We start from the raw sequence: 20231 nt of genomic DNA, 5'->3' as shown, positions 1-20231 counted from the left end.
GACCCTTGAGCTCCTGTTCTGGTGGGCCACATTTGTAACTGCAGTACCGGAGAGGCTGAGGCAGGATTGCTGTGATATTAAGGGTATTCTGGGATACAGAATTGAGACTCTGTTTCAGTCCTACAGGCCTAACCCCAAACTAACAAAACTCAGGCAACATTGACTCAAGAATGTTTTCCCAGGGTTCCTTGGGAAAATTAAGTTTTACTTGAAGACTCCTGTGAGCAAAGGTGGTCTCAGAAAACAAAGGTAGTGTCCTCGTGTTGAATGCTCACCTTCAGCCTGCTGTACATGTCAAGGCTAAGCTGTATCTACTCTCTACCAGCTGTTTCTCAAACACAAACTTCCCCGATGGCATCCAAAGTCAAACGTGAAGTAGATGGAAGCTGACTCACCAGTACAAGGGAACAGTGAGATAGAACATGTTCCAGACAACAGGAGCCGTAAACTGGTGTGATAGATACACCAGGGAGGCAGGAAGCTGGTACTTTGGTGATGCCTGTGTGAGAGTGCATGCCTTGGTGACCTCCACAATAGGGAACGTGGCCTTTGATGAGTCCCAGTACCACATATTTTCATGCCCCCTGCAAAAATCAGGGATCTAGGGAGCCTGGCTCCCTCCCTCCTTCCTTCTCTCCCCCTTTCCTCTGTTGTTTATTCTATAGCCCAGGCTGGACTAAAGCTTGCAGCAGTTCTCCTGCCTCACTCAGCCTCCTAAATGCTGGAATTATAGACATGAGCCACCATGCCCAGTTTGGCAGTGATTTTTTTTTTTCACAGAACTCATTTTCTACTTTTCCTCTGGACAGGATCTCCTGTAGCATAGGCTGGTGTCCAGATTACTGTGTAGCCAAGGATATACTTGAACTTCAGGTGCTCCTACTTGTACCTGTAGAGTGCTGAGACTCCAAGCCAGAACCATTTTACCCTGATTAGCTTATATCCCCCCCACACCTCTTTTTTTGTATAGCATTTCCCAGACTTTTGTTTTGTTTTCCAGAGTTTCTTTGTGTAGCTGTGGCTGTCTCAGAGCCTGAAACTGACAAAGATCTGCCTGCCTCTGCCTCCTGAGTGCTGGGATTTAAGGCGTGCACTGCCACCACCAGGTTTCCCAGACTTATTTTAATTTTTTTTTTTTGTTTGTTTGTTTTTTGAGGCAGGGTTTCTCTGTGGCTTTGGAGACTGTCCTGGAACTAGCTCTTATAGACCAGGCTGGTCTCGAACTCACAGAGATCTGCCTGTTAAAGGCTTATTTTTATTTTATTGTTTGAGCAGTGGTTCTCAACCTCTGGGTGGTGGTCCCTTGAGGGTCGAATGACCCTTCCACAGGACAACTATCAGAAACACGTATTTCCCGTGGTCTAAGGATCGGAGACATTGCTCCTCTACCCTTCTCCAGGTGGCCTGCCCACATGCTGACATACCCACATGGTACCGGGACTGTATTAAAGCATTAGGAGGGTTGTGGACCCCTGCTCTGAAGGGCAGCTTAAGGGGGAACAGCTCTGAGTCACAAATACCACTAAATTCTGATATGCCATTAAGTCCCTGTGTTCTTAATAAGAAAAGCATAGCCAGGTAGTGGTGGCACATGCCTTTAATCCTAGCACTCAGGAGGCAGAGGCAGGCAGATCTCTATGAGTTCGAGGCCAGCCTGGTCTACAGAGCCAGTGCCAGGACAGTCTCCAAAGCTACACAGAGAAACCCTGTCTGGGAAAAAAAAAAAAAAAAAAAAAAGGAAAAAGAAAAGCATAATTCTACCAGGTGTGCAAGGTGAGCCTGGGTAATAGCTATTTGAAAAAAATAGCTCTGGTACACGTTAATCGATAACTCTGGCAATGTCTTTGCTGTGTACATCTGCCATATGCCCAAGTGGCCACACTTGAAGTCTCCTATGTCTGCTTAAATTATTCAAAGTGTAACCTTGGATGGGGACCTGAAAGAGATTTGAGAATGACAACATATGTGATATGCTTAACCCTAAGGGGTGAATGTTATTGAAACCGTCTATGCAGTTTGCTGAATAATGCTCCTATTTGAGCATTAGCCATAGCTGAATGAGTGCTATTATTAAAAATAAAAACTTTACATATTTGTTTTTTCGAGACAGGGTTTCTCTGTGTAGCTTTGAAGCCTATCCTGGCACTCGCTCTGGAGACCAGGCTGGTCTCAAACTCACAGAGATCCGCCTGCCTCTGCCTCCTGAGTGCTGGGATTAAAGGCATGCACCACCAATGCCCGACTCATATTTTGATTTCTTGAGACAGGGCTTCTCTGTGTAGCCTTGGCTGTCCTGGAACTAGCTCTATAGAGCAGGCTGCTCTTTAGGGCAAGCATTTTAGTTTTCATTCAGAAGGTTTTTTGTTTTTTTGAATAGTATGGAACGGAGTGCTGTTGGCACATGACTTTAATCTCAGCAATTGGGAGTGAGAAGCAGGCAGATCTCTGTGAATTTGAGACCAGCCTTGTCTACAGAGCAGAGCTAATTCTAGGACAGCCAAAGCTACACAAAGAAACCCTGTCTCAAAAAAACAGGGGGAGGGGCTGGAGAGATGGTTCAGAGATTAAGAGGATGGAATGTTCTTCCAGAGGTCCTGAGTTCAATTCCCAGCACCCACATGGTGGCTCACAACCATCTGTAATGAGATCTTTGTGCTCTCTTCTGGAATGGAGGCAGAACAGTGTATAATAATAAATATTTTTAAAAAATCAGGGAGAGAGGGAGAAAAAAAAAGACAGACACACACTCAGAGACAGAAAGAGACTGTATGTATCTGCGATGCTTGTAGAAGAAGGCAGGACAAATTTTGGGAGTCATTCTCTTCTTTGTCTGTGTGGGTTCCAGGGATTGACCACAGGTCATCAGGTGTGGCAGCAAGCACCTTCATCCACTGAGCTGTCTTTGCCACTCCAGGGCAGCAGGACTCTTGAACAAGAACAATGGAATAGAGCTATTGATGAATTGGGAAAGCAAACCACGTCTTTATTAAGGATGTAAGTATCTCAGGAGGGAATGGCAGTTATAAAGACTCCAAGGCCCGTGTTTTAGTGATAATTGAGATGAAATGCTCATCTTGGTTTTGTGGTGTTGGGGATTGAACATCTGGGACTAAGCACTTACTAAATAGAACTTGTGCTGAGTTATAACCTCAGTTTCTGTGATGTTTTTTAATAGAATTACTGTAGTACAAGGTAACTGTCCCATTTCAAGGGTTTTTTGCTCCCAAACTCTGTTTATGGGTACATGTTCCTTGGCTGGCCTGAAATTCACTATGTAGAACAGGCTATCCTGAAACTCAAGAGAAATTTGCCTGCCTCTGCCTCTAGAAAGCTGAGATTAAAGACACCAAAACAGGTTCAGCTAGTTTATTCAGTCCAATGCCACCTTCCAAGGGGATGGTATTACCCATAGTGTGCTAGGTTCTTCCTACTCAGTTATCAAGACAACCCCGCCCCCCACTGCTTTGTTGGTGTGACAACCCTTTTTATGTGTGTGATATTCCTTCTTACATGTATTAAAACTCATACAACAGTGAGTTCTGGGTTGCAAAAGAGAATTTATTTTTGTCTCTAAGTCTTTATCCACCAGTTAAACAAAAACCCCATACAAGTGCTACGGTGTGACGATCTTTTTATTTGCTTATTTATTGGTTTTTCAAATGACAATCTTATCTAGGGAATTGTTCAACTGAGGCTTTCCTTCTCAGGTGACTCTAGGCTGTACCAAGTTGAGAGTTAAATCTAACTAGGGGACTGGAGGGGCAGCACAGTGGTTAACAGTGTGTACTGTGCCCCCAGATGACCCACCTTTGTTTTCTAGCACCCACAGTAGACGGCTTATGACTGCCCATAGGAATTCCAGTTTAGGACTGCCTACACTAACTGCAGCTTCAGGGGATCCAACACTCTCTTCTAGCCTCTGGGGTTACCAGAATATACATGACATATATAAACAGAATTTTTTTTAAAGATGTATTTATTTATTTATTATGTATACAATGTTCTGCCTGCATGTCTGCCTGCAGGCCAGAAGAGGGCACCAGACCTCATTATAGATGGTTGTGAGCCACCATGTGTTTGCTGGGAATTGAGCTCAGACCTCTGGAGGAGCAGCCTCTGAGCTATCTCTCCAGTCCCTACATGCAACTTTTTAAAAAAGTTAACTAGGACATTATTAGAATCTCTTTTCTAAAATGGGGACTGCAGCACTCATGTCAAAGAGTTGCTGTGAATCAAGTGAAGAGAACTCAGCAACTGTTGAATACGGGGTATTGTTATTGTTGGCATAGGGTCTCACAAACCCCAGGATGGTCCTGAACTCACGAAGAATGGCCTCATACTTTAGATGTGTAACTCCCAAGTGCTGGGATTACAGGATGTGCTACCTACTACACACCCGGTTAATGCAGGCTCTATGGCTTGAATCAATGGCTTCAGGCATGCTAGGCAAACACTATATCAACTGAGATGTATCTCCAGTCCCCACAATATCTTACTGTAATTCACATTAAAACCTCAGCTTGATGCCAGATGGTGGTGGAGCACCCCTTTGATCCTAACACTCTGGAGGCAGAGGCAGGCTGGTCTTTGAGTTCAAGGCCAGCCTGGTCTTCAGAGGGAGTTCCATAAGAACCAGGACTACACAGAGAAACACTGTCTTAAAAACAAACAAACATGGCTGGAGAAATGGCTCAGAGGTTAAGAGCACTGGCTGCTCTTCCAGAGGTCCTGAGTTCAATTCCCATCTATTATGGATGGCTGAGCCATTCATAATGAGATCTGGTGCCCTCTTCTGGTGTGCAGATATATATGGAAGCAGAATGTTGTATACATAATAAATAAAATCTTTAAAAAAACAAACAAACAAACAAAGCCGGGCGTTGGTGGTACATGCCTTTAATCCAGCACTCAGAAGGCAGAGGCAGGTGGATCTCTGTGAGTTCAAAGCCACCCTGGTCTGTAAGAGCTAGTTCCAGGCTCCAAAGCCACAGAGAAATCCTGTCTTGAAAAACCAAAAAAACAAACAAAAAAACAAACAAACAAACAAAAACCTTCAGTCTGAAGTGGTGATGCATATATTTAATTTCAGTACTCAGGAGGCCGAGACAGGTAGAAGTTGTGAGTTCCTGGCCAGCCTGGTTTACATAGCAAGTTCCAGGACAGCCAAGGCTACACAGAGAGACCCTGAATCAGTCACTCCCCAAAATACCACCCCCAAAGCCGAAACAAACAAACAAACAAAACAACAACAAGCTTTCAGAGATGACATATGGGTAGAATTGTTTCTTATAAAATACCCTATCTTGGTTCTCCCCAGCTCACTGTGGTGCATATGTATGTATATGTATGTTCAGGTGTGTGTGCATGTGCAGGAATGTGAGCGTGGGTGTGTACATGTAGAGGCAATTATCCAATATCAGGTATGAGTCTTCAGGACACATCCATCTTCCTTTTTTTTTTAGGCAGTGTTGCTCACTGGCCTCAAACACAGAAGGTACATTATGCTAGCTGGCCAGTGAGCCCCAGAAATCTGTCTCTACCTCCCAAATAAGTGCAGGCCACTACACCAGCCTTTAAAAACATGGCTTTTACAGATCAAACTCAGGTACTCAGACTTTTGTTGCAATCACTTTAGCACATAAGTTAATCTCCCCAGTCCTGTGATCTCCTCTTTATACTTCAGAGCCCAAGTACTTACAAACTGGAAACCAGTTACCACCATGACAACTGGGGGAGGGGGGAGGGAGAGAAAAACCCAGAAATGTTAAAATGCATTCTTGCTGTTCTCTTTTAATTTGAAAACCCTAAAAAGGCATTCCCACTGGAAACTACTTACTTAATAGTTAATTATCGAGGAAAAGATTGAAGCAGTAAACTTAAAAACTGTCAAAAAAAAAAAAAAACCAAAAAACCTGTTGACCAACATGGAGGAACTCAGTTACAGTTGAAAATACTTTTAACAGGTCTTTCAGGTTTCCTGTAGAAAATAAGAAAGAAACAAGAATCAATTACCCTCCCGAGTCTTACAAAGAGCACCAGAAGTTATCAGTTCTCCCCTTTGAGATGAGGTGTTACTCTAGCCCATGGTGATTTGAGAGTCACAATAAAGCCCAGGCTGGACTCCAACTCATGACCCTCCTGCCTCTGCTTCCTGAACGCAAGGATAATAGGTCAGAGCCACTAGTGGGTTGTTTTTGTTATTTTTTTTTCTTTTAGACATGGTCTCAAGTAGTCCAGGCTGGCCTCAAACTATGTAACCATGGATAACCATAAACTTTTGCTCCTCCTAAGATTATTGATATGAGTGCCATATAGACAGTGCTGGTGACTGATTGATCCTGGAGGATTATGCACAATGAGTGAACACCATCAACTGAGCTCGTTCTCAACCTTCCCTTTTCTGTCTCATGTACCTCAGGTTGGCCTCAAACTGACCATTTAGCCAATGACCTTGAACTTTTTATCTTTTTCATTAAAAAAAGTGTTTGTGTTTGCCCAAATATGTGTCTGTGTATGACATGCATGCAGTGTCCATGGATGCCCGAAGAGAGTTTGGATCCCCTCAAACTGGAGGTACAGATGGGTATGTGGCACCTGAGCTAAGTGGTGGGAACGAATCCTGGGTCCTCTGCAAGGGCAGTAAGTGCTTTAACTGCTGAGCCATCTCCAGTCCCTCACCTTGAACTTCTGACTCCCTCTTCACTTTCCTAAGAAGCATACAGGTGTGCACCATCATACCTAGTTTCTGTCTCCTGTATTGTTTGTCTTGTGTTTTGTCAACTTGACACCAACTAGGGTCATTGGGGAGATAGAGATATCAGAGCAGTCTGCAGACAAGTCTGTGGGGGCATTTTTGAAATGATTGATGTGGGACAGCCATGCCCACTGTGGGCAGAATCACCAGGTGCAGGTGGTCCTGGGAGGTATAAGAAAGGTAAGTTAACATGGACCTCTGGGTTCCTGCCCTGACTTTCTTTCATGATGGACTGTAAACTTTACAATGAAAAAAACCCTTATCCTGCCCAAGTTGCTTTTGGTCATGGTGTTTATCAAAGCAACAAAAAGCAAGTGAGGAGGGTCTGTTTTGTTTTCAGACAGTGCCTCACACTGTATCCATGGTTGACCTCAAACTCAAGCAGTACTAACTACATCAGTCTTAGTCTCTGGAGCACTGAGATGGATTACAGGAGTAAGCTGCCCTGCCAGGATGTATGTCTTGAGACATATTCTGGCATTTCTGATCTAGGCATTTCTCAACTAATTGCAAATTTCCAAAGCGTAGAGTTTCACTAGCAGCCAGGAATCCTCTGCAAGCGGGTGAGTCCAGTTACAAATAATGCTGGGAAGTCTTAGAAGGGTGTGAGAGGTGAACATGTTGGCACACACCTGTTATCTCAAGGCTAGAGAGGTTGAGGATTGCCACGGATACCATGCCACCCTGGGTTACATACATTGGGCCTTATCAATAAAACAAAATAATACCTCATGGCCCATGCTTGAAATTTCAGCATTTGGAGGTGAACGCTGGAGAATGAGTAAGTAGTTCGAGGCCAGTTTAGGCTACATGAGACCGTGTCAAAAAAATAAAAAAGGGCCGGGCCGTGGTGGCACATGCCTTTAATCCCAGCACTCGGGAGGCAGAGGCAAGAGTATCTCTGTAAGTTCAAGACCAGCCTGGTCTACAAGAGCTAGCTCCAGGACAGCCTCCAAAGCCACAGAGAAACCCTTTCTCGAAAAAAACAAAACAAAACAACAAAGACAAACAAAAAAAAATGTCGGGCGATGGAGGCAAATGCCGTAATTTCAGTACTTGGGAGAGGAGAGGGGAGCAGAGCTCTGTGAGTTTGAGGGCAGCCTGGTCTACAGAGTTCCAGGGCAGCCAAGGCTACACAGAGAAACCCTGTCTCGAAAAACCAGAAAATAAAAATAAAAAAGGAAGGAAGGAAGGAAGGAAGGAAGCCAGGCATTGTGGCGCATGTCTTAACATTCTAGCTCTTGGAAGCTGGAGACAGGTGGATCTAGAGTTCAAGGTAATCCTCCTCTACATAGTGAGTTCGAGACCAGACTGAGATACGAGGTACTCTATTTCCTACCCACCACCAACCGGTTCTGCCGCCCATATCCGCTCAGGTGAGGCGCGTGCGCGGCCGCGGTTGCAGCTGGCGCTGGCGACGTTTACGTTGCGCGTTGATCAGTGTCTGCGCCACCTTGCGCTCATGGCCGCCGGGCACCGGGTAGTTGGTGCGCAGCTGCTGCTCGCGCCGCGTCCGGCCCTTGCTGCGGCCAGCTCCGGAAGCTGGGAAGTCACGCAGGTAGTAGTAATCTAGGCAGTCGTACAGCTCATCATCGAAGCCCGCAGTGGGCAGCGTCTCCGGCGGCGGCGGGCGGACTCGAGCCCGTGGGCGGGAGACGGAACGACGAGCTGGCGGGTTCATCGCGCCGCTGCGCTCCGCCCGCCGCCGCCGCCGCTGGCTACTCCGGCCGAAAGGTCCCGCCCAGTGCTCCTATTGGTTCCCCTGTAGGGGCGAACCCTCTGTGACCTCACAGAGGGGCGTGGGTTCTAAGCAAGGCTTCTTTGTTCCAGATTTGGGAATTGTTTTAGGACCCTGTGGAGCAGCAATTGTTAACAATTGTAAATCAGTCGGGCAGTGCTAGCGCACGCCTTTAGTCCCAGAACTCGGGAGGCAGAGGCTGGCGGATCTCTGTGAGTTCGAGACTAGCCTGGTCTACAAGAGCTAGTTCCAGGACAGCCTCCAAAAAAAAAAAAAAAAAAAAAAAAGAGAAAAAAATTGTAAACCTTCTGGTTCCCTTGGTCAAAAACCTGAAGGGACTGAACAAGAGAATGTGGTTCAGTGGGTAGAGTGCTTACCTAGCATGCACGAAGCCCTGGGTTCCATCCCCAGCACTGGTGTGGTTGTGCACACCTGTATCCCCAGCACAGGGATAAAAGACGGAGGCCCCTTTGGCCGAATGTATTGGCTAGCCCAGTTTGGGTTCATTTTTGCGAAAGAAAATAGGTTTACGGAATTACTTTCACTTTGCTCATGTTGTTTCTTTGTGTGACATGTTGATTCTCTTCAACATTATTTTTTCCCTGCTATAACCAAATACTTGGCAAGAATCAGTTTAGAAGCGGGTGTGTATTGGCTCACAATTTGAGAATACATACAGTCAGATGGGAAGGCACGGTGGGCAGGATCATGAGGCTATTTGTTCATATTTGCATTAGTCAATCAGGAAGCAAAGAAAGGGGAATTCAAGCGCCTTGCTTGCTTTTCTCTCCCCCCCCCCCTCCATTTTTATTCAAGTCCCCTGCCCACAGGATAGTGCTGCCCTACATCAGGTGGGTTGTCCCTCCTCAATCTACATTCTCCCTCAAAGCATATACCCAAAAGCATGCCTCAAACTGAGAAGACATCCTGACTGGCATCCTAAGTAGTGTCTTATGACCAAGGGGCAGGATAGAGTTCTTAGTGGTTAAGACTGCTCTTCTAGAGGACCTGGGGTCTATTCCCAGCACTCACTAAATGAATCTAAATTTAAATTTTTTTGTGTGTGTGTAAACACATGGATGTCAGAGGGAAGTTTCTGTATGTTCTCTCCTCCCATCCTGTGGACCCTGTAGGATGAACTCAAATTATCAGACTTGGTAGCAAGTAATTTCACCTGATAAACTATCTGAATGGCTGCAATATAATCATTTTTAAAGAAAAACAATCATTAGTAGACACCATCCTTAAAGAAACTCAGGTATGTGGCTGGAGAGATGGCTCAGAGATTAAGAGCACTGGCTGCTCTTCCAGAGGTCCTGAGTTCAATTCCCAGCAACCACATGGTGGCTCACAGCCATCCATTATGAGATCTGGTGCCCTCTTCTGGTGTGCAGATATACATGGAAGCAGAATGTTGTATACATAATTATAAATAAAATCTTTTTAAAAAAACTCAGGTATTGGGCTTAATATAGAAAGCATTTGGGGGATTAATCCCAGGATCTCAAACCCACTATGCTAGTCCTCAGTGTTAGGAGGTACACGGGGCTGACCCTGCCCCCTGACAACAGGCGGGGCATGCACAGTGATGTGCCCATCATTGCCACATCACCTGTTATGCATTACCGACCTGCGTGAGGACACTGCACATGCATGAAGCCTCAGTGCACATGCTCGGCTTTCCCTTTAAAGCTTGTATCTCTCTCTCTCTCTCTCTCTCTTCTCTCTCTCTCTCTCTCTCTCTCTCTCTCTCGTGACCAACCATGGCTGTCAGCCATTAACTCTGCCTCTTCTCTTTTACTCTGTCCTGCTCTGTTCTTCTATTTCTCACTCGCTCTCCTGTGATATAATAAACTATCTAAACTATTGTTAATGTATCTCTTGTTCTCATGTCTCATCTTGCGCCTCTTTTTCTAATTTAAGCAAAACAGTAACACTCAGGCCAATGAAAACAAGCCAGGCTTACTAGTATACAATTGTAGTCCCAGCACTTAGGAAGTAGAAGCAAGGACAGCCAGGTCTCTATGATTTCAAGGCCTGCTTTACATAGTGAGCTCTAGACCAGAAAGGGCTACATAATGAGACCATGGCTAAATGAGACCATGATGGGAGATGTCCTTCTGTATATATGTTTTGCTTATTGGTTGATGAATAAAACACTGTTTGGCCTATGAGGCAGGAAGATAGGCAGAACTAGGAGATGAGGAGAATTATGGGAAAGGTAAGCAGAGAAGCACCAGAAAGGGTTGCCATGTAGCAGAGGAAGGAGTAAAAGGGACCAGGCAGGACAAGAAAAATCTAGCAACAAGACCACATCTCGGGGGCTGGCGAGATGGCTCAAAGGTTAAGAGCACAGTCTGACTGCTCTTCCAGAGGTCCTGAGTTCAATTCCCAGCAACCACATGGTGGCTCACAACCATCTGTAATGAGATCTGGTGCCCTCTTCTGGTGTGCAGATATACATGGAAGCAGAATGTTGTATACATAATAAATAAAATCTTAAAAAAAAAGACCACATCTCAAAAAAATGATATATTGACTAGACTGTGTGTGGTGGTCCATGGTTGTAATCCTAGCTCTCGAGTGGACTGCAAGGTGTGACCTTATTTCAAAACAAAACAATCCTCCACAAATATAATCAAATCACAAGAATGCTGAAAGAGCTAAGTAAAAACATGGACAAAGGGCTAAAGACCTGGAGGTGGTGTCATATCACTTTAATCCCAGCACTCAGAAGGGAGAGGCATGTGGACTGCTGTTCAGTTTAAAGCCAACTTGGTCTACATAGTGAGTTATAGGACAGCCAGGGCTACACGGTGAAACCCTGTCTCAAAAAAACAAACAAACAAAAAGGTTAAATTAAGGCCAAAGCATGAGGATCCGTGAGGTCCATGACAGCTAGGGCTATTACAGAGGGAGACTGTCTAAAACACCCAGTAACACATACCTGTAATTCCAGAATTTAGGAAGCAGAGGGCAAGAGAATGAGAAGTTCAAGGTCATCCTTGGCTACTTATCTTTAAAGAAATAGGTTTGGGGAGATGGCTCATTCATTACTCAAGCATGGGGACTTGAGTTTGGATTCCCAGCATGCACATAAAACACCAAGTGGGGCTGCATAAACCTTTCCCCTCATCCCTGTAGAGGGACCAAGAGAAACAGGTACAAGAACTCACTGGGGCTTGCTGGCCAGCCAGCCTAGTCAAAACAGGGAAGGTTCACTGAGAGACCCTATCCCAAGGGAATAGGAGAGTAACAGAGGAAAACAGTCAACATCCTCCATCACTAAATGTGTGAATGAATGGGGTATAAGAACAAGCATGTGCTTGAACACACACATACAGAACCAAACAAGAACAAGAATAAAAATATCGGTTCAAGAGCTAGCTAGATGGCTCAACGGATAGAAGCACTTCTACACAGATCTGGTGACCAGAGTTCTATACTCAGATCCCACAAGGTAGCAGGATGGACACACACACACACACACACACACACACACACACACACACACACACTCTCACTCACTCACACACACTCTCAGAGTTTGATTCGAATGTGATCTTCCCCTGTAGGCTCATGTATATGAATAGTTGGCAACAATGCTTGAAGAGGTTTAGTAAGTATGGCCTTGTTGCAGAAATTGTATCACTAGAAGTGGGTTTTTTTTTTTTTTTCAGGATATGATCTTTCTGGGTAGCCTTGGCTGTCCTGCACTACTCACTCTCTAGACCAGGCTGGCCTCTAGATCTGCCTGCCTCTGACTCCCGAGTGCTGAGATTAAAGGCATGAGCCACCACCACCTTGAATAGAAGTGGTTTTATAAAAATTATTTTGTTTGAGACAGAGTCTCACTATGTAGCCCTGAATGGTCTGGAACTCTGTAAAGCATGTGTCGTCATATCTAGCACTGAAGGTGAGCTTGAATTATGTCATTTCCTGGTTTACCATTGCTGCTTCCTGCTTACAGTAAAGGATGTGAGCTCTTGGTGTCCTGCTCTAGCCACTCTGCCTACTGCTTCCAGGCCATGAAGGATTTAACCCTCTGGAACCATAAGCCCAAATAAACTCTTCTGTAAGTTGCCTTGATCACAGTGTTTTATCACATCAACAGAAAAGTAACTAACATAGTTTCTGTTTAGACAGGCTCTCACCATATGGCTCTGGCCAGCCTTGAACTCACAGAGGCCCATCTGCCTCCCAAGTGCTGGGATTAAAGTTGTGGAACCCCAAACTGGGCGTTGGTGGCAAACACCTTTAATCCCAGCACTTGGGAGACAGAGGCAGGCCTCTGAAGTTCAAGGCCAGCCTGGTCTACAGAGCAAGGGCCAGGATAGGCTCTAAAGATACACAGAGAAACCCTGTTTCAAAAAAAAAAAAAAGTTGTGGAACGCCACACCTGACCCAAATAAATGAATAAAAAAAAAAAATTAAAAGTCAGCTTTTTAAATAATATTGTGGCTACATCTCCTGATGGATGTAACTTATACAAGGTTTCTCCCAATGCAAGAAATAATCAGTTTGATATGCTGGCTACTTATTGTCAACTTAACACAAACTAGAATTACCTGGGAAGAAGAAACACAATTGTGAAAATGCTTCCATCAAATTTCGTGTAGGAAAGTCTGTAGGGCATTTTTTAAATTTTAAATTTAATTTTAATCAATAAGATTTAGTTATTTGTTTGTATCTGGACCACATGCATGCTGGTGCCTGGGGATGGTCAGAAGAGGACATCAGATCACCTGAAACTTAATTATGAATCAGATCTTCTCAACCTTCCTAATGCTGTGACCCTTTATTTAACATAGTTCATGCTGTGGTGACCACCAGTCATAAAAATTAATTTGTTACTATTTCATAACTGTAATGAACTGTAAGGTAAACATCTGATACGTAGGATATATTTTCATTGTTACAAGCTGAAAATCATTAAAGCACAGTGATTAATCCCCCCAAAACAATATGTATATATTGTGAAATATTTTCTAATTATAAATTTTTGTCTTGACACATGATGTAGCATGGGTAACAACGGTCTTACTATAACAACAGTAGCTGGGTGGTGGCAGCGAAGGCCTTTAGTCCCAGCACTTGGGAAGTAGAGATAGGTGAATCTCTATGAGTTTGAGGTCAGCATAGTCTACAACATAAGGTTCAGGACAGCTAGGGCTACATAGACAAACCCTGCCACAAATAACAACAAAATCTGAAAACAAACAAACAAACAAACAAAACCAACCAGAACTTGCTACATTTTGCACACACAATATCTGTAAAAAGCCAAAGTCAGTTGGTGGCACACGCCTTTGCTCCCAGGATTTGGGAGGCAGAGGCAGGCTGATCTCTGTGAATTTGAGGCCAGCATGGTCTACAAATTGAGTTCCAGGACAGTGTCCAAAACAATACAGAGAAACCCTGTCTCAAAAAACCAAAAAAAAAAAAAAAAAAAAAAAAAAATGTCAGTGTGAAGGTTGAGACTGCTTCTTTCTCACTAGATCAGAAATTCTCGGGGTAGTCTTTGCTAGAGCACAACGAAGATCATTTTCCACAGCGAGTCTACGTCTGTATTTAGACTTGATAACCAACAAACTGGAAAACCCTTTTTCACAAAGATATGTTGTTGGAAATGGGAGGAGGAGGCGCAACACAGTCTCAGACAGAACAGGGTATGACTGCAAACACTTGATCCAGAATTGTGTAACTGGCAGTGTAGAGAAGTCCGTTCTTGCTGCATCACTGTTAACAAGTTCGATGAACTCCTCTTGTGCCGGCTCAGGAATATCTTCCACGTTGACTGTGAATGGGCTTCTGGCAAGGGCAAATGGGACATCAGGTAGATTTGGAAAGTACCATGAAATTTCTTGTGCAAGCATGTGCAAGTGTTTTTTCATAGAAATTATCACTGTAATCCTTTTGGAGGGTTTAATGTCATGCTCCTCAAAGAAAGCAGATAAGGTAGGCAACATGTGTATTTTATTTTCATCCAATTTGTTTTGCCAAAGCTCAAGTTTCATTTGGAATGACTGGATCTTTTCAGACAAATCAAGGCAAGTTGCATTTGGCCCTTGCAGTGATAAATTTAACTCATGCAAGATGGCAAAGATGTCCACCAAATAAGCCATTTTCTGCAATTCACTTTCATCACTGAAAAGTGCCTCCAACTGCGGTCTTCCTTTCTGACTAAAAAATATTTTAAGTTCATCACGAAGCTCAAAAACACGTTTAAAAACTGTTCCACTGGACAACCATCTCCCTTCAGTATGAAACAGGAGAGCTTTGTTCTGTGTATCCAAATCATTGCACAGTTGTGAAAACAGTTGACTGTTTAAAGTGTTTGACTTTATGAAATTAACAGAACTTATGACGCTTTGCATGACTTCTTTTAAGTCTTGTGGCAGTGTCTTCATTGCTAACGTTTGCAGATGAATCATACAGTGAGTTCCAATGACTTTCGGTGACTCATTCAGTACCAAATGTTGAAATCCAGACTGACATCCTAGCATAGCCCGAGCTCCATCTGTACAAATACCACAAACCATTTCCCAAGAAAGCTTGTGCTCTTTCAGAAATGAACCAACTCTTTCAAATACATCACGTGCAGTGGCTGCTGTGTTAAGAGGTTTGCAAAAGAGAAACTCATCTTTAAAGTCGCCATCATTGATATACCTCACGTACATCAGTAACTGTGAACAGTTTGCAACTTCTGTGGATTCATCCAGCTGGATACTAAATATTGGAAGTGGAGCAGATTTAATTTCCTGGATTACCTGATCAAGAATATCAGCAGACATGTCATCTATTCTTCTGCGAACAGTGTCATTAGATAAGGAAACTGCACTCAACTGCGTAACAAATTCGTCTCCGATCATAACTCCAACACTGTCTTTGGCTACTGGCAACAGTAAATCCTCAGCAAAAGTGTGAGGCTTCATAGTCCTGGCAATTCTGAGTGCCACCAAATATGAAACTTCAACAGCTACTACATTCTGTTTGGGAGACTTGATGCCAGTGTCAAGTCTGCCTTTCTTGAGTTCATCAGCTTTGCTTTTAAAATAGCTGATATCCTTGCCCGCAAAGCTCAGGTGCTTGCTATCAAAATGGCGTTTTAGTTTGTTTGGCTTCATAGATTCTGCTGATAGAACATCACCACAAATAACACACTGTGGTTTCTCAATTTCTGCTGTAATTTTTGAGGTAAAACCATACTGTAAAAAATCTTCACTGTATCTTCTTTTCTTAACCTTTTTCTCTACACGATCCATTCTTGGGGGATGGCCCTCTAATGAAAATAATACACAATAGCTTTAATAACACAAAAGATGCTATGTGGCATAGTTCAGTCAATGAAGTAAATTAAAGTTTCCTATGATTTACCATTCTGTGATTTTTGTTTCTTTTTTATTCTTTATTTTTTTTAACATACCTGTTACTATCACAGGGGGAAGTATTCCCATCACCCACAGCTGAACATTAAAAACCAACTGGCGCCAAGTGGTGGTGGTAGCGGAGGCCAACACATGCTCTTTTATTTGTTTGTTTATTTATTTGGGTTTTTTGAGACTGGGTTTCTCTGTGGCTTTGCAGGCTATCCTGGAACTAGCTCTTGTAAACCAGGCTGGTCTCAAACTCACAGAGATCCACATTACAGTATATGATTTACATTTACCCAGTAATTATAATTCCTGAAGTATTAGTTTACCTCTAATACTGCTGCTTGCAACACAGCAGCTGCTCTCTACACGTGTGACTGGCCTGCATAACTATATTTTGGCACTAACCGTGTCACATATACCTGTATTTGTACAGGGTGTATGTGATGAGGCTTGCACAATGATGTCATCACGCTGGTTATGCCTATGTGAGCTTATCTGTGTGTACGTAGACCTGCAAAGACTATGGCAAAGCAGGGTCTCAGTTCCTAAGATGATCACAAATCTGTGTTTTCCAATGATCTTAGATGACCATTGTGAAAGGGTCTTTCCACCCCAAAGGGGTCACAACAACTCACAAGTTGAGAGTGGCCACCCTAGAGGGTTCAGGACTATCACTCTGAGCAAATGGACAGGTCACCTACCATTTGCAATTCTGCACTGCCTCAGCACCTTCTTGAAGCCCTCCCACAGTTGGACTTCACCCTGGTCCTGAGCACACTCCAGAAACTGTTTGATCTCAAGAGAACAAGGCCCACGAGACTGCTGATTCACCAGCTGGGCTCCTGGGGGCTCCTGCGGAGACATAAGAGTAGGTATTCTGGAGAAAGTGTGGGTGTACACAAGAGTGGCAGCCGGGGAAACAACTCAGCTGGGGAAACAACTAGAAAAAGGTACAAATTTAGTTTTCCATCAGTAACGTGGTAGTAAAAAACATTTCAAGGCAGAAAGCAAGACAAACCTTAAGGTTAAAGAACAAATTACGGGCTAGAGAGATGGCTCAGAGGTTAAGAGCACTGGTTGCTCTTCCAGAGGTCCTGAGTTCAACTCCCAACAACCACATGGTGGCTCACAACCATCTATAATGAGATCTGGTGCCCTCTTCTGGTGTGCAGATATACATGGAAGCAGAATGTTGTATACATAAAAAAAAAAAAAAGAAAGAAAAGAAAACAAACAAAAAAAAGAACAAAGAATACCCTCCAACTCAAACCAAAAATCAAACACATGGCAAATCAGGTCATCTGGAGTTTGAATGGGAGAGTCGTTCTATGAAGTGTTTGCTCAGCACAGGCCCTGGGCTTGTTCCTAAAATTGTTAATATAAAATCAAAAAGTTTATCTGGGCGTTGGTGGCACGCCTTTAATCCCAACACTCGGGAGGCAGAGGCAGGTGTATCGCTGTGAGTTTGAGACCAGTATGGTCTACAAGAGTTAGTTCCAGGACAGCCTCCAAAGCCACAGAGAAACCCTGTCTGGGAAAAAAAATAAATAAAAAAAAATAAAAAAATTTACATTGGCTAGAGGCTGGGGGGTGGAGGGTAAAGGGTGGGGAGGGTGGGGGATGGTAGTGCACACCTTTGATCCCAGCACTTAGGGAGGCAGGGGCAGGCAAGTCTCTGAGTACAGGGATGTCCTGGTCTACAAAGCAAGTTCCAGGACAGCCAGGGCTACATAGAGAAATCCTATCTTGGGAAAAAACCACAAAACAAAACAAACAAACAAACAAACCTAGGAAGAGACTGAATAGTAGGACTATGTAGTTTGCCCTGAGTTTGAACCGCAGCACTACAAATACATACAGAAAAAGGAGAACCATTCTTAAGGAAAAATAGGACTATTATTGGAAAGAGATGGATGAGAACTTCAGATACACCACATTTCAAGAGTACATGATCCTTAGCACATTCAAAATGCAAACACCCCAGGGAGAGGGGGAGGGGGAAAAATATCAGGTCAAAAGCTGTGAAAGGGACTTGTGATTATGTAACAGACTGAACTGAAAGGCCAGGCCTCATGGCTGTAACTCCCCAACACTTGAGAAACCAAACAAGGAGACTGCTACAAGCTTGAAGTCAGCTTGGGTCACACACTGAAGACTTAGTCTCCAAGCGAAACAACAGAAACCAACAGTATAGCCAAGATAAAGCCAAGGCAGGGGGTTGGAGGGATGGCTCAGAAGTTAAGAGCATTGGCTGCTCTTCCCGAGTTCCCAGCAACCAAATGGTGGCTCACAACCATGTATGAGATCCGGTGCCCCCTTCTGGCCTGCAGATATACATGCTGGCAGAAGACTGTATACATAATAAAAAAGGGCCATTTTACAGAAGTTGGGCTGGACGGTTATGTTTCCAGTCTGTTCTATTTATTGATGCTTGTCTATTTATTGATGCTTGTCTAAAGGTTTAACTTAAGTCATGCTATGTGGCTTTTTGATGTGATGCTCAAACATGAGCATTTGGGTGGGTGTGCCCCAAAGAGAGGCAACCAAGACATGGGGTGTCTTTCCTCTACCACTCTCTATCCTATTGCCTTGAGACAGGGCCTCTCACTGAAACAGGTCATTTCACCACAACTGCCAGCCAGCCAAGTTGAGGGGATCTGCTTGTCTCCCCTACACAGTGCAGGAGTTACAGAATATGTATGGCTAGGCCTGACTTTTTGTGGTTCATGGGTTTTGAACTCAGGTCCACATGGCTTCAGAATTAGGTGCTTATTCACTGAACCATACCTCCAGCAATCCCCACTTAAGAAAAGGAAGGAGGGAGGCACACCACTTTGTACTTGAAGAGTTGTGGATCCTAAAACCAAACACGGGCTCCTACATACAAGTTGCCCAGTGTTCTCAGAAAATAGAAACACAGAAAGGAAGAGCTGCCCCAACTCTTACCTGGTAAGTGATGTCAGGTCTTGCAGGCTCAGCACTGCCACCCCCACTGAAGCCCCCAGTGATGGCATGACCCAGGGTGTGACCCACCGCAGAGCCCACAGCCACACCAGCTGCAGTGGTTGCCATCTGGGCCATCAGGCCTGGCTGCCTGGGTGCAGCAGCAGGGGAGCCAACTGCAGATGGTGCAGCTGCTGCTGGAGGCTGAGCTGCAGGTGCATGTCTAGGAGCAGCCCTCATCTGAGGGGCCCGGCTAGGAAAGAAAAGAACAAAACTCATCAGATCCCAGTTCCAAATGGCTTTGGAATTTACTGAAGAAATGCGGCAAGCCAGGTTTGGTGGCACAAGCCTGTAATGCCAGCACTGGGATGGCAGACACAGGAAGAATCAATAGGCCAAAGCCATCCTCAGCTACAGTGATTTCTTCCTCTTCACTAATGTTTCTCAGAGTATAATCATTGCAGCATTTCTGCCCTCCCTTCCCTCCTGGCTCCAACCCCCTCCCATAGATCCCTCCTTGATTGATTTCAAATTCATGGCCTCTTTTTTTATTAGCTGTTACTAGATGCATATATGTGTATACATACACATTCCTACATAGAACCTCAGTCTGTATGTTACTTGTATGTATGTGTTCAGGGCTGACCTCTTGGTATTGGATAACTAAATGGGTGTGCTCTCTCTGGGGAAGACTATCTCTCTTGCCTTTCAGTATTCTTTAGTTGCTTGTAGTTCCTCATGTAGGTTGAGGCCTTGTGAGCTTTTAATTATACATATACTTTGGCATATCTACTGTCATCCTCATTCTACATCGTGATTTTAAGGCCAATCTGAAAAAGATACCCTCTCCTAAAAAAACAAAAACCAACTAACCAACCAAAAACCCTAGCCAAAACAGTATTCTGAATCTATGAATGCTCCTACACCAGCCTCATCCAGTGCTAGGATTACAAGCCTTTGTCATCCGCCTGGCTTCATTTTAGATTTATTTTATTGTGTTATATTTTATGTGTATGACTGTTTACATGCATCTGTGTCTTTGTGCCACTTGCACACCAGAGAGGGTGTTAGATCACCTGGATCTGGAGTTACAGATGGTTTTGAGGAGCCATGTGGATGCTGGGAATCAAACCTGTGTCCTCTGAAAGAGCGGCAAGTGCTGTGAACTATAAACCCAATTTTCCAGCCTCATTTTAAATCTTCAAACACCTGGGCGGTGGTGGTGCATGCCTTTAATCCCAGCACTAGGGAGGCAGAGGCAGGTGGATCTCTGTGAGTTCGAAGTCAGCCTGGTCTACAAAGCTACACAGAGAAACCCTGCCTCAAAAAACCATTAAACAAACAAATAAATAAATAATTTTCCCTTTGTACAGACCTTTAAAGCTTGTAATCCCAGCCGTAGGGAAGCGGAGTCAGGAAA

At 44.1% G+C, this 20231-nt stretch overlaps 2 protein-coding genes and 1 pseudogene across 7 annotated transcripts; all 3 read right to left on the bottom strand.

Annotated features, from left to right (window-relative positions):
- Window positions 1-2747: 2747 nt before the first annotated feature.
- LOC103164387 (nuclear protein 2) lies at window positions 2748-9861 on the bottom strand. 6 transcript variants are annotated; one of them, XR_004769524.1, is made up of 2 exons: window positions 5837-9858; window positions 2748-2926 (listed from the first exon to the last, which is right to left on the bottom strand). XR_004769524.1 is itself a non-coding variant. In XM_027413811.2 (2 exons), exon 1 carries the CDS (start codon window positions 8433-8435, stop codon window positions 8127-8129), a length of 309 nt encoding a protein of 102 aa, XP_027269612.1. In that variant the 5' UTR covers window positions 8436-9861; the 3' UTR covers window positions 2748-2926; window positions 8098-8126. The 6 variants fall into 6 exon arrangements, 4 of the variants coding, with proteins under 4 accessions (XP_027269612.1, XP_027269613.1, XP_035299254.1 ...); XM_027413811.2 differs by having other exon boundaries at window positions 8098-9861; XM_027413812.2 differs by having other exon boundaries at window positions 8105-9861.
- On the bottom strand, window positions 3496-3608 carry LOC113831117 (annotated as a pseudogene).
- Window positions 9862-13275: 3414 nt separating the features above from the next.
- Window positions 13276-19298, bottom strand: LOC100753744 (zinc finger BED domain-containing protein 5). Its single transcript, XM_027413813.2, has 3 exons — window positions 18815-19298; window positions 16570-16720; window positions 13276-15774 (listed from the first exon to the last, which is right to left on the bottom strand). Exons 1-3 carry the CDS (start codon window positions 19088-19090, stop codon window positions 13955-13957), a joined length of 2247 nt encoding a protein of 748 aa, XP_027269614.1. The 5' UTR covers window positions 19091-19298; the 3' UTR covers window positions 13276-13954.
- Window positions 19299-20231: the final 933 nt, after the last annotated feature.

The sequence above is a fragment of the Cricetulus griseus genome, chromosome 4 (genome assembly GCF_003668045.3).
Source record: "Cricetulus griseus strain 17A/GY chromosome 4, alternate assembly CriGri-PICRH-1.0, whole genome shotgun sequence".
NCBI lineage: Eukaryota > Metazoa > Chordata > Mammalia > Rodentia > Cricetidae > Cricetulus > Cricetulus griseus.
Note: the sequence above shows the minus strand (reverse complement) of the source record. Positions and strands in the feature narration are given on the sequence as shown.

Coding starts and splice junctions, on each gene's coding strand:
- LOC103164387 (XM_027413811.2), bottom strand. CDS start 8,435: ATGAACCCGCCAGCTCGTCGTTCCGTCTCCCGCCCACGGGCTCGAGTC.
- LOC100753744 (XM_027413813.2), bottom strand. CDS start 19,090: ATGAGTTTTGTTCTTTTCTTTCCTAGCCGGGCCCCTCAGATGAGGGCT. Junction 16,721..18,814: donor GACCTGACATCACTTACCAG/GTAAGAGTTGGG, acceptor ATGTCTCCGCAG/GAGCCCCCAGGAGCCCAGCT. Junction 15,775..16,569: donor GCAGTGCAGAATTGCAAATG/GTAGGTGACCTG, acceptor TATTTTCATTAG/AGGGCCATCCCCCAAGAATG.